The sequence below is a fragment of the Anolis carolinensis genome, chromosome 1, assembly GCF_035594765.1.
Source record: "Anolis carolinensis isolate JA03-04 chromosome 1, rAnoCar3.1.pri, whole genome shotgun sequence".
NCBI lineage: Eukaryota > Metazoa > Chordata > Lepidosauria > Squamata > Dactyloidae > Anolis > Anolis carolinensis.
The window spans coordinates 274,465,733-274,476,400 of record NC_085841.1 but is presented as its reverse complement, the minus strand read 5'-3'; the positions used below and the strand labels follow the sequence as shown (position 1 = coordinate 274,476,400).

Here is a 10,668-nt window from a genome sequence, read left to right as displayed (position 1 = left end):
AGAATGCCAGGCATGAATCAATCAGGGCTAGGTGGCAGCAACCAGCCAGGCCTTGAAGCTGCAAGGGTATTCAATGTTAATCAAGGTGGCCAATTACATCACGCTCACTTGCCTCCAGCAGACGAGTTCTTTCTCCCATCCTGGACTTTCCACAGATATATAAACCCCACTTGACTAGTTTCCAACAGACCTCACTACCTCTGAGCATGCCTGCCACATCCATAACGTCAGGAGAAAATGCTTCTGGAACGTGGCCATACAGCCCAGAAAACTCATAGCAACTCAGAGTATATTACTGGTATTATAATGATAATTCTTGGTCCAGATGAAATGTAATTTGTCAGTGTCTCACGGGTCCAAATGATCTGCTTCTGCAAGGTCTTCAAAACAGTGTCAAGCCATGTTAGTCACTTGCAGTCAAAACAGCAGAGTCTTGCTGCCACTTAACAGCTATTAATTGTGTCACCAGCTTCCACAGACTGCAACCCATTGCAGTACTGAGATATCTAAGCCATGTTCTGCCTGGTACTCTAACAGACCTTGTTTCACAAACTGCTTGTGAATAAACAAACAAAAAGACCACATTATAATTAACATCATCAATAAGTTACAATTTATTTTATGACCGCTTAGGCCTCAGCAGTCATGTTGGCCTTGCTCTTAATTATCATCTTGTCTGGTTAATTATCTTGGGCAGGCTTTGTTGAATTGAGAACATTGTTTGAACCTTCCAATTCCTACTTAACTGAGCAATCTTAACACAAGCTAATCCTCTCAGCCTCACTGTGTATTCAGGAATTCTGCTTTCCTGACTTGAGGAAGCCAGAGCAATGCGCTTAAGAGCTTGGAGGGGTGGGGTGGGGTGGGGGAGCTCTCTGGAGAACACAAACAAGCTCATTGATAGAAAAGGTGATACCACAGTCTTCCTCAATTCAGTGACCTCCAATGTTTTGGACTGCAACTACATCATTAGCCCAGCTAATGGCTAATAATTAGGTATGCCAAGTGCTGCGGGCTATAATTCAGAAGAAGGGACTGGCAAAATCACCTCTGTCTTATTCCTTGCCTAAGAAAACCTCACGAAATTAATGATATTGCCATAAATCACACATTTGGGTGTTGACGACCAAACATTTCTAGAAGGCATGATGTTGAGGAAATGTGTTGTTAGTAGTTGCTGGAATATCCTCCTCAATTGGTTCAAAAGATGTAGTCTGGGCACTTGATTTAATTAGCAACCTTTTAGTCCAATTCTTTGGTGGCAGAAAATTCATTCCCTTTGCGCTGCAAAGGTCAAGAGATAAAAACTTGACTCTGAAGCTGACATGAGGTTTAAAGTTTCACTCTTGCAATATAAGATGAATGGGAATAAGAGTTTAATTACAATACCCTATTAGCCATAAGACCGTACACATATCACATGCCTCCTTATTCAGATGTTTTTCTTCCTTTTCACACACGTCTTAAAGAGAAAACCTTACAGAACTACCATTTTCCTCCATAAAAGGTTACAGAGTCTGGCGCCGGGAAACTGAACATTGCCAGGTATCTGAACAAACCCCAAGTGTGCATTTCAAAAACTAGTAAACATAATAATTGGTTTTCAGTATTCTCTGTATGGCTTTCAGTCCATAGTTTAGTGCCCAATGTACTGGCACCATATGTACAAACATATTTTTTTAAATGTTAACTTAATATCATCATTATGCTTTCTAAAGGCTAAATCTTATATATCATTCACATTCAGCACTTAATCCCACCCATTGCAATGTACTGTTTTCTTGCTGAGTGTCATCCATCCCCCATCCCCCCCCCCCCCCCCCCCCCCGAGTTCTTACAACTTCACTGCTGGACAAAATGTATCTGCTGAAATATAATGTCTGCCTCAGTCATTGAGCTGTTTCCTTCCATTTTAACAGCAATGATCTTGCAAAGTCAATATTTGATTGTCTACGTGCCTGGGGCCTTGCTGCCTTTACTGGTAATGAGGATCAAGATATTTATCTTTGTCTTGTATTTCTCATCTACACTGTCTAGTGCAGCCCTGTAGCCAAAAAAAAAAAAATTGGGGGTGGGAGAGCTGAAACAATTTTTATTTTGTTAGCAAATCATGAAGAGTAGGTCCATAACACAAAATAATGTAAGTTCTATTACTCATTCTATATTTTACATAGACTTAATTAAATCTAATTACTATTTTAGCTACAAAATCTTAAAAAAAAACCTGAAAATGATTCTTAATTGGTAATTTAGTGGTTACAGAAGAAAACCACAATACGTGTTGGAAACACTTGAAAACTGTGTCAGTACACTTTAATAAACTTTGTTGGATTCTGAAAAGTGCAAGTCCAGTCAGTCTGTCTTACCTTATGTATGTTTTCAACCATTTAAGACTTGAAAACGACCTTTAATTTGTAGCTGTTGACATTGGCAATGTTGTAGAAATCTCAAGAAGTTTCTTCACATTTGGAAAAAAATGTCTATCACAGACAAGATATGCTTCAGTGCATTTGATGGTTTTTCTGCAGGTGTAATCTTTTTCCAGTTTCTACAATACAGGTTGAACTCTTCCATCGGTGTATCAGTATCTTGAAGGCATTCATTGTAAAGGTCTGTGCACTTGTTCAGGTTTGATTTTAAATGGCCACAATTAATAAGGAGGAACACTTGTAATTCCAGAACTTCTTCCCTGTATCTTGTATACCTTTCTCGAAACTGACTGCAGAAAAAGTCCAGAAATGGGAGAGGTACACATTTAACTTATAATATTCTGCTGTTGGTGTTGAAGTTTTTGAGTTCTGTAGGAACTCTTAATTTTTGTTCCACATAGATGTAGCATGGGCAGTTGGTTGACCAGTTAAAATTAATGAGTAAACCAGGATTTTATTTAACCTGAAACATTTCAGGGGGTGGGAGTTGGTTTGAACCCGTAAACCACCCCCTTGGCTACAGACTTGGACTAGTCACTGCTTACCATTATTGACACCACATAGACCCTGGATGAATTTAGTGTAGAAATGTGTGTAAAGAGCCTATGGGGAACATAAAAGCAACAGTGAAATTGATTGCCATTGTTATTGTTGTGTGTCTTCCAACTAATTTCTGTACAGTTCTCCGTGTATTTATTCACTAGTGAACTCTGACTGAAAAGGTTCCTTTGGAGAAGAACCATATTCAATGGGGCCTTTAGGTTATGACCTTTAAAGCCCTTTACAGTATAGATTTATCTGAACAACCCTGTCTCCTGATATAAGTCTTCCTGAGTATTAGGATCTTCAGGAAAGGGAGGGACTCCTCTTGCTCCCAGCATTGATGTGGTCTCTCCATGAAGATATGTGAGTCTCCTTTGCTGCTCGCCTTCCCATGGCAAATAAACATCTCCTTATTTAATCAGGCATTTGGCAATTTACTGTAACTAGTTATACAGTAATGTCTCTTAAAGGGCTGCACTGCTATTCTTGCTGTGTTACTATTTTACACTGTTTTTAAGACAGTGGTATTTTAATATGATAGCTTCTTGTCAGGTTCCAGGACCCACCATGGATACCAAAAAATATGGATGCAAAGGTAGCCCTTATATCCAATGATGTAGTAAAATAGTATCCCTTATAAAAATTATTGTGACAATTCACAAGGTGGCATTAATAACAATGCCATAATGTTTATCAAAATTTTGTTCACTGTCACAGTAATTGTATATATGCACCCATATTTTAAAGTAATCATCATTGCCAGTACAGGTTGAGCACTCTTTATCTTGAATTCCAAAATCTGAAGTACAGTACTAGAATATTTGAAATTGTCTACATACGTGGCTGAAAGAGTGACACTTTTGATTTCTGATTGTTCAGCATATGCAAACTTCATGCTCAAAATGGTTTAAAATATAGGGTATAAAATTACCTTCAGGCTGTATTGGAGACATCTGTGAATTTCATGTTCAGATTTAGGCCCAGTCTCCAAGTAATCTCTGTATGTATGTATGTATGTATGTATGTACAAACACTGTTTTCCAAAAATCACTTCTGGTCCCATATATTTCAGATAAGTGATACTCAGCCTATATTATTGGATTCATCCACAATATTTTTTTCTAGAGCAACAATGGTTAATTGTTGACAGTTTCAAGTCAGTAAACCAGACAATGACAGGGAATGACTGTGAAGGTATTAAGGATCAGTGCCTTACACAAATAAAATCAAACAGCACTTCCCCTACAGTAGTATGTATATAAACCTACTAACTCTGGGTATATTTGATGGAGGTTAAATACTCTAAAAGCACTACATTCTGTCTGATCCTGGAAGATAAATAGTTAGTGTTTGGATGGGAGGGAAGCCACTAATGAACACTCTGTTGGCTATATTTTAGAGGAAGGAACTGGCACACCATCTCTGAGTATTCCTTGCCTAAAATACCATATGATCTAATGGGGTCTTCATAAGTTGAAAAGCGACTTGATGGCACATACAGTAGGCCCTTGATATCCACTAAGTTTGGTTCCAGGACACCTCCCCTGTGGATACGAAAATCCATGGATACTCAAATCCTATTATAGGCAATGGCAAAATCAAGTTTTGCTTTTTGGAATATTTCAAGCTGTGGATGGTTGAATCCGTGGATATGGAGGGCCAGTTGTACACACACACATGCTACTCCATCAAAGCTTATGACACAACACAGCAATTTCTCCATATTTGTGGGGACTAGAAGCCCAGGGTCCCTGAGGAAGTGTGGTTCCACAAATATAAATGCATCTTAATATAGGTTGAATATTCCTTTTCCAAAATGGTTGAAACCTGAATATATAGGTAATTTTAGTCAATATTTTAAATAATTTTGTGCATGAAACAAAATTTGTGCACATTGAATTCTTAGAAAGCAAAGGTATCTCACTACCTCTACCACCCATGTGGACTATTTTTGAGTATTTTGGATTTCTAAACAAGAGATCCTCATCCTGTTTTTACGTTAGTAAAAGCCTACACATAAAAAAGAACAGGAGAAGGGAGGCTTTGGACCTTTACTTATCCTGCCCATAAATCATGTTTGCATAATGTGTTATGTAACCATAGTTACATTATTTACATGTGTATTATGATAAAGGACATTTAAACTAATTGAAACTGGTAGGATATAACTGCAAAAAAGAAGTGGAAAAACCTACTTTACACAATATTGACATATAGTCTTATTGAAGCAAATACCTAGTTGCAGACTAGCAGAAGTAGCAGAAAGATGGCCAGCATTGTTATTGCAGTTACACAATAGGTAACAGAACAAGCACAAAGCATTCCTTCAGATATCGTTGGAGTACAATTGCTGAGTGCTATGAGTTGTACAGTATATTGTGAGAAAGGTTGTGCAGTGCCTTATTCAAGTAAAGCCAAATTACTTAACAACAGAACCAGTAGACATCTTGTGTTATAGAATGCACCAATACAGCTAATTAAACTTTGTTCTATTATAATTTTAAAGTATGAATTTAAAGACAAGAGAGATTAAGTGGCACTGTAACAAGTGGCAGTATAGAACGTTACAGGTCAAACACCAGCCATGTCAGGATAGTACATATGACTCGTAAGCCGCCCTGAGTCCCCTTCGGGGTGAGAAGGGTGGGATATAAATGTCGCTAATAAATAAATAAATAAATTCAATCTCTCTTCTAACAGTCAGTATCCATGAAGTTTGTGGGGTCACAATAAATTGTACACATACATTCCATGACCAATGACAGAGTACGTATTGCCCATAAGACCAAAGGACATAATAATCCAATATTTACACTTCTGCTAATGATTTTATTTCCCCAAGAATTCTGATACTTCCTTTTGGGCTTGGATGTTCTATTTGGTTGTACAAGGGATCTTCCAAAAAGTTTATGCACTTTTATATTTACGTTAGAAATTGTGAGAGCAGTAGTAATTGGTTATGTCATGTGACTACCCTGTCTGGCAAGCCAGCTGACTTTGCAATTTAGTATAAGAGATGTCACGCTGTAGTGAAAATAGCTGCAAAGCTTATAAATTGCACCAAAGCGACACAGCGTTCAGTCATACGCTTTTTGTCGGCATGTGTGCCAGGAGCACAAATACATCTCATGTGCACTCAGTATGGGAATAAAGTTTTCCCTTGTAGTTATCTATGAGTGGATTGAAATGTTAAAAAATGGCTGTACTAGTGTGACAGATGTAGAACGCTCTGGATGTCCAGTTACAGCCACAATCACAAGGAATAATGAATGAATCCTGGAACTGATTTGCAAAACCAGAAGAATAAGTCAAAAAGGTTGCAAGAAAGCTGAATGTGAGTGTTGATCTGCCTATGCCGTGATTCAGGGCAGCCTTAAGTTCAGTAAAGTGGGTGCCAGATAGTGCCTAAGCAACTGACATAAGCGCTAGTGCGGAACCTTTTTGAAGAACCCTTGTACAGTGAACTGAGTCTGGAGACTACTTGGAGAACAGAGTCTGCTATTGATATATAGGATGATAACAGTCAAAAAGAGGCACAAACCTTAGATTGACTTCCTTTAATATTGAACAAACAAAGCTTTGCTTTTTTACATAATCCAATGAGATAATACAGTTTGACTTGCAGCATGAACAGTTTATATTTACAATCAGTGAGGCAAGAGGGAAAAGAAAAGAAGACAAATCTTCAACTTGTGCATGAAACACAGTTCCAAACATCATATTTACAAAGTTTTCAAAATTCAGAACTTTATATTATAAACCATTAGAATTGTTTGGCTTGCAAAGGATTTTTGAAATGATTATTGTTATTATAGTTTAGATATCTGAAATATTCAGTAATGCCTTCATTGTTTTTGTGACTTTAAGACTCATCCCAGTATCTCTATGGTACCCTTTGCTTGTCTGTAATCAGATTTGAAGTATGATGTAAGTATAAGCAAGAAAATTTAATATAAAACCCTAATTCCATAGTCCTGGGTAGAGAATAAGTCGTAATAGATGAAAATCATCTATTCCCAAAGTTCATGTACATAAACATTATACACGAAGTGTTCTTCACTCTTGTGTGAACAGTATCAACGAGCAAGAACGCATCAAACTTTGCATGGATTTCAAGTGGCAATTGTTGACTGAGAGCAAGGAATGATTATTCCCATTGTTCCTTTTGCCTTGTCAGCAGTTAATCATCAATTCCAGGTGTTTCCCCCTGCTGTATTCGGGAAGCTATTCGAATGGCTTCTTCCAAAGACTGTTGTTCTCCAAGCTGCAACAAATAAATACATTTGAATGTGTTATCTGCATCAAAACTAAAACACGGCATTTTAAATGACATTTTAGGTATCTGGCTATGTTATAAATGAAAGGGTTATAGCAACTAGCAACACGAGAGCACCCTAATTACCTGTACTGCAATTTGTGTCCCATTGGATGTTGCTAGCAATGTGACAGGCCGAGATTCTGCAGTGACTAGGTGATGTCCGTGTGGTTGATGCCCGATTTCAGGTGAAGCAGTATGGAACGCTGCCAGATCTTGAGCCACAATGGCAACCTTTACAACAAATACAAAAACTTTATAAATGTGATCGGAATTACTTATTTCTTAAGATTTTTTAAAAATAATTTTTTCTCATTCTTTAAGCTGTGGATTGTGCGTTAAGTAGAGCATGCAGAATAAGACTATGTCTGGATAAAACACTGTATCTGAAAGAGAAGTGCATGTGTATCCTATCTGTCTGCAAGGGATGCAGTTTCAGGTTCTTCCTAGAGATTGCAAATCTGGGCTCTACTGAAGGAACTGTGTTCATTAGCTATTTGGACAAATAGGGGGTGAAAGGGAACTCCCCTTTGACTATGGGCTCTGCCTTTCTTCTGCATCGTTCTATGCCTGACAGGGAAGCACAACAATGCAGGTGCAGCAGCAAACAACAATAGATTTTGTTCTTTAGCCTGGGCCCATACTACAGAACTTCCTAACCTGAAGCAACTGGAGTTAGGTCTGTGCCCCTAACTGGAGTTAAGGGCACAGGACTCTTGCAAAAATGAAAAAAAAAATCAAATCAAAGTTGCTTTTTTTTAAACCGGAGAAAACACCTCTTTGGAAATATCTAGATTCTCCAGCACAACCCTATAGTTAACTTCCAGCAGATGTTGACCACAGAACAGTACTGAGGCCCTAGAGATTCCTAGATAGGTGTTCTCTCTAGCAATCTCTAGGTCCTCCAGAATGACTCTATGATCAACATCCAGCAGAGGTTGAAGAAAGAGTTGCACTGGAGGACCTAGAGATTCCTAGAAATAACGTTGTAATCAAATCAGCTAAAGTCAAAACTGCAAATATGGAGGGTCAACTGTATATTAATAGTTGTGAGGTTACAGATGTGAGATTGTAACCAGTAATCCTATAGATTTTGCTAAGAAGGCCCTGAATTCAATGCTAAACTAGCAGTCCAGCAGCAATTTAACACAACTTTTTCCCACTTCCCTCTTCCCTCCAGCTCTCCATGCTGCTTTGAAACTGGATCCATATCCTTCCAGAGCCCTTTCAGGGATACGCAGAAAACATGGGGAGGGAAGGAATTGCCTCCTCAACTTTGGATAGATTCCAGTGTTCTACTAGGAGAAGTCCAACACTGTATAACTTGTCAAGCTACCTGCCCATTACAAAATTGGCAAATTGTAAGTGGACCAAGGACTTACATATAAAAACACATTTAGTGAGCATTGTTGTCTCTGTCAGTGACACCTCTTTGTGCGTTTTAACACACAAATATATATCCTTATATATATATATATATATATAGTAGGCATTCACCTGCTGTCCTTCAGTGCCCTCTGCTGTGACCATTGCAACAGAGTGTGTCCCACCAGAGGAAATAACGGCATCATGGGCAGGGACTGTGATGGTGGTGCCATCTTGTGTGACCATGGTAATAGTATTTCCAAGGGCCTGCATGTCCGCCTGAGAGATGTTAACCTAAAATAAAACATGACTCAGTACCAGCATCACATCTGAGTCAAAAAACCCGGTCATACATTATGCATTTTCAGCTAGGACTGTGCTTTTTTCATATAACAATAAAAACGATACAATAAAGTAACTATTAAAATACAAGTTATTAGCATTTAGGAGGGGGGTGGAAAGAATTTCGATCATTAGACTTTTCCCCATTAGGATGGTCATATATTTATTAGTACTGTACCAGATGTGAATTACAAAAGCAACTAAATCTTAATACATTTAGTTATCAGTTGTCTACTGGTGAAATAAAATAAGAAAAAATAGTCTCAGATATTTTTCTTCAGAGAAAAAAATTACCCATCTCCCACCCTTTTTCTTAATTCTATTTGTTTTAGATCTAATGAGCAACAGCTCTTTTCTATAACAATCAGGGACATGACACCTATTTTTATAGGATCCTTTCACCAGCTAATGCCTAGAACATTTCAGGATTAGAATAAATTGACTCTCTGATGCTTTAAAGTAGAATAGATGTTTTAAATTAAATGTATACTAATTACTCTTTATTTAGGTTTTTTGGCATTTTTATTTATGCTCAAATAGAGCAATCAAAAGGCAACAGTAGCAGTCCCACACCAGCTGCAATCCTGAAGTAGCTACAAGCCATAGTTGTGATAGTCTTTCCTCCAACTTCTCTTTTTTCATTTGCAGCCCTCCACCCAAAACTGGGAATTTCCAGGTTGATAGTGAACAGAGGAAAAAGCAAAGAAGTGTTTCCTATGGCTGGATGCACCATAATATGCATCCAGATGGACCTTCAGAGATGCTCTGGAGGTCTCTGACAATGATGTCACTGCTCTAAAAATCCAAATTCTGCAACAACCAAAAAAGTGAGCTGCAGTGGCATGTCCTTACACCATCGTAAAACACTAACAGGATTCCAGCCATCATAAATTTTGTTCGGATGGCTTTAACCTCACAAATACTTACATGCTGGGTCCCATCTTGGGAGATAAGGGCCACTTGTTGGCCTAGCCCTGTCTGCGTCACTGTAGCAACCTGTGCAGAAACGACGTCCTCTCCTTCCACACCTGTTACATAAGTTATCTGAGGACCTTTCAGAACATCGTCACCTTGGCCTATGAAATTAGAGGAAAATGGACTTAGTTCCTGTGCAGCCTACACTAAAATGAGTTGAATTTGTCCTATTTGCACATAAAATAAGACAAGCAAGTTGAATTTTATTCTATGTTCACATAAATTTTAATCTAAAATAAACCAGTGATATGATTTATTTTTGTTAAACATTAGTGTCTGCCTACCAGAACTGAGGCACAAAAATATTATCAGTGGCTTATTCATAAACGTATTCATTAAAAAAATCCTCTGAGGGATAAAGAGAGAAACTGCATTGTGTCACAAATTCTGTACTAATGGAGTATCTAAAAATTAACTGAAGTGAAATGTAATTTTCTTTTGTATATAGAGATTAGAAGCCAATCATTTACTTTTAAAGGGCTTAAGTGTGTATTGTATCAAAAATAGGAAGAGCAGAAAGGACCACAAAATCCTTCCTGTGAATCCCGTAAGATTGAAAACAGACCAGTTATAAACTCCACTAAAATACAATGGAGAAAAATGGCTAACTTTGCAACAACAAAAAAGGGGGGAAAGGGGGGGGGGGCAGGCTGTGGAATCCAATGTCATATTGGGATCAATGATATGAAGTTTGTATAC

The 10,668-nt window shown here is 38.0% G+C and overlaps 1 protein-coding gene across 5 annotated transcripts in view; it reads right to left on the bottom strand.

Moving 5' to 3' along the window:
• Positions 1 to 6,514: 6,514 nt before the first annotated feature.
• znf143 (zinc finger protein 143) overlaps positions 6,515 to 10,668 on the bottom strand; it is a 31,542-nt gene continuing 27,388 nt past the window's right edge. For all 5 annotated transcript variants that reach the window (XM_008106997.3, XM_008106989.3, XM_008107011.3 and 2 more), the window contains exons 13-16: positions 9,922 to 10,070; positions 8,785 to 8,946; positions 7,375 to 7,521; positions 6,515 to 7,236 (exon numbers count right to left, since the gene is read on the bottom strand). In XM_008106997.3, coding sequence (XP_008105204.1) covers positions 7,153 to 7,236; positions 7,375 to 7,521; positions 8,785 to 8,946; positions 9,922 to 10,070 — 542 coding nt within the window. In that variant the 3' untranslated portion in view covers positions 6,515 to 7,152. The remainder of the gene's footprint in view (positions 7,237 to 7,374; positions 7,522 to 8,784; positions 8,947 to 9,921; positions 10,071 to 10,668) is intronic.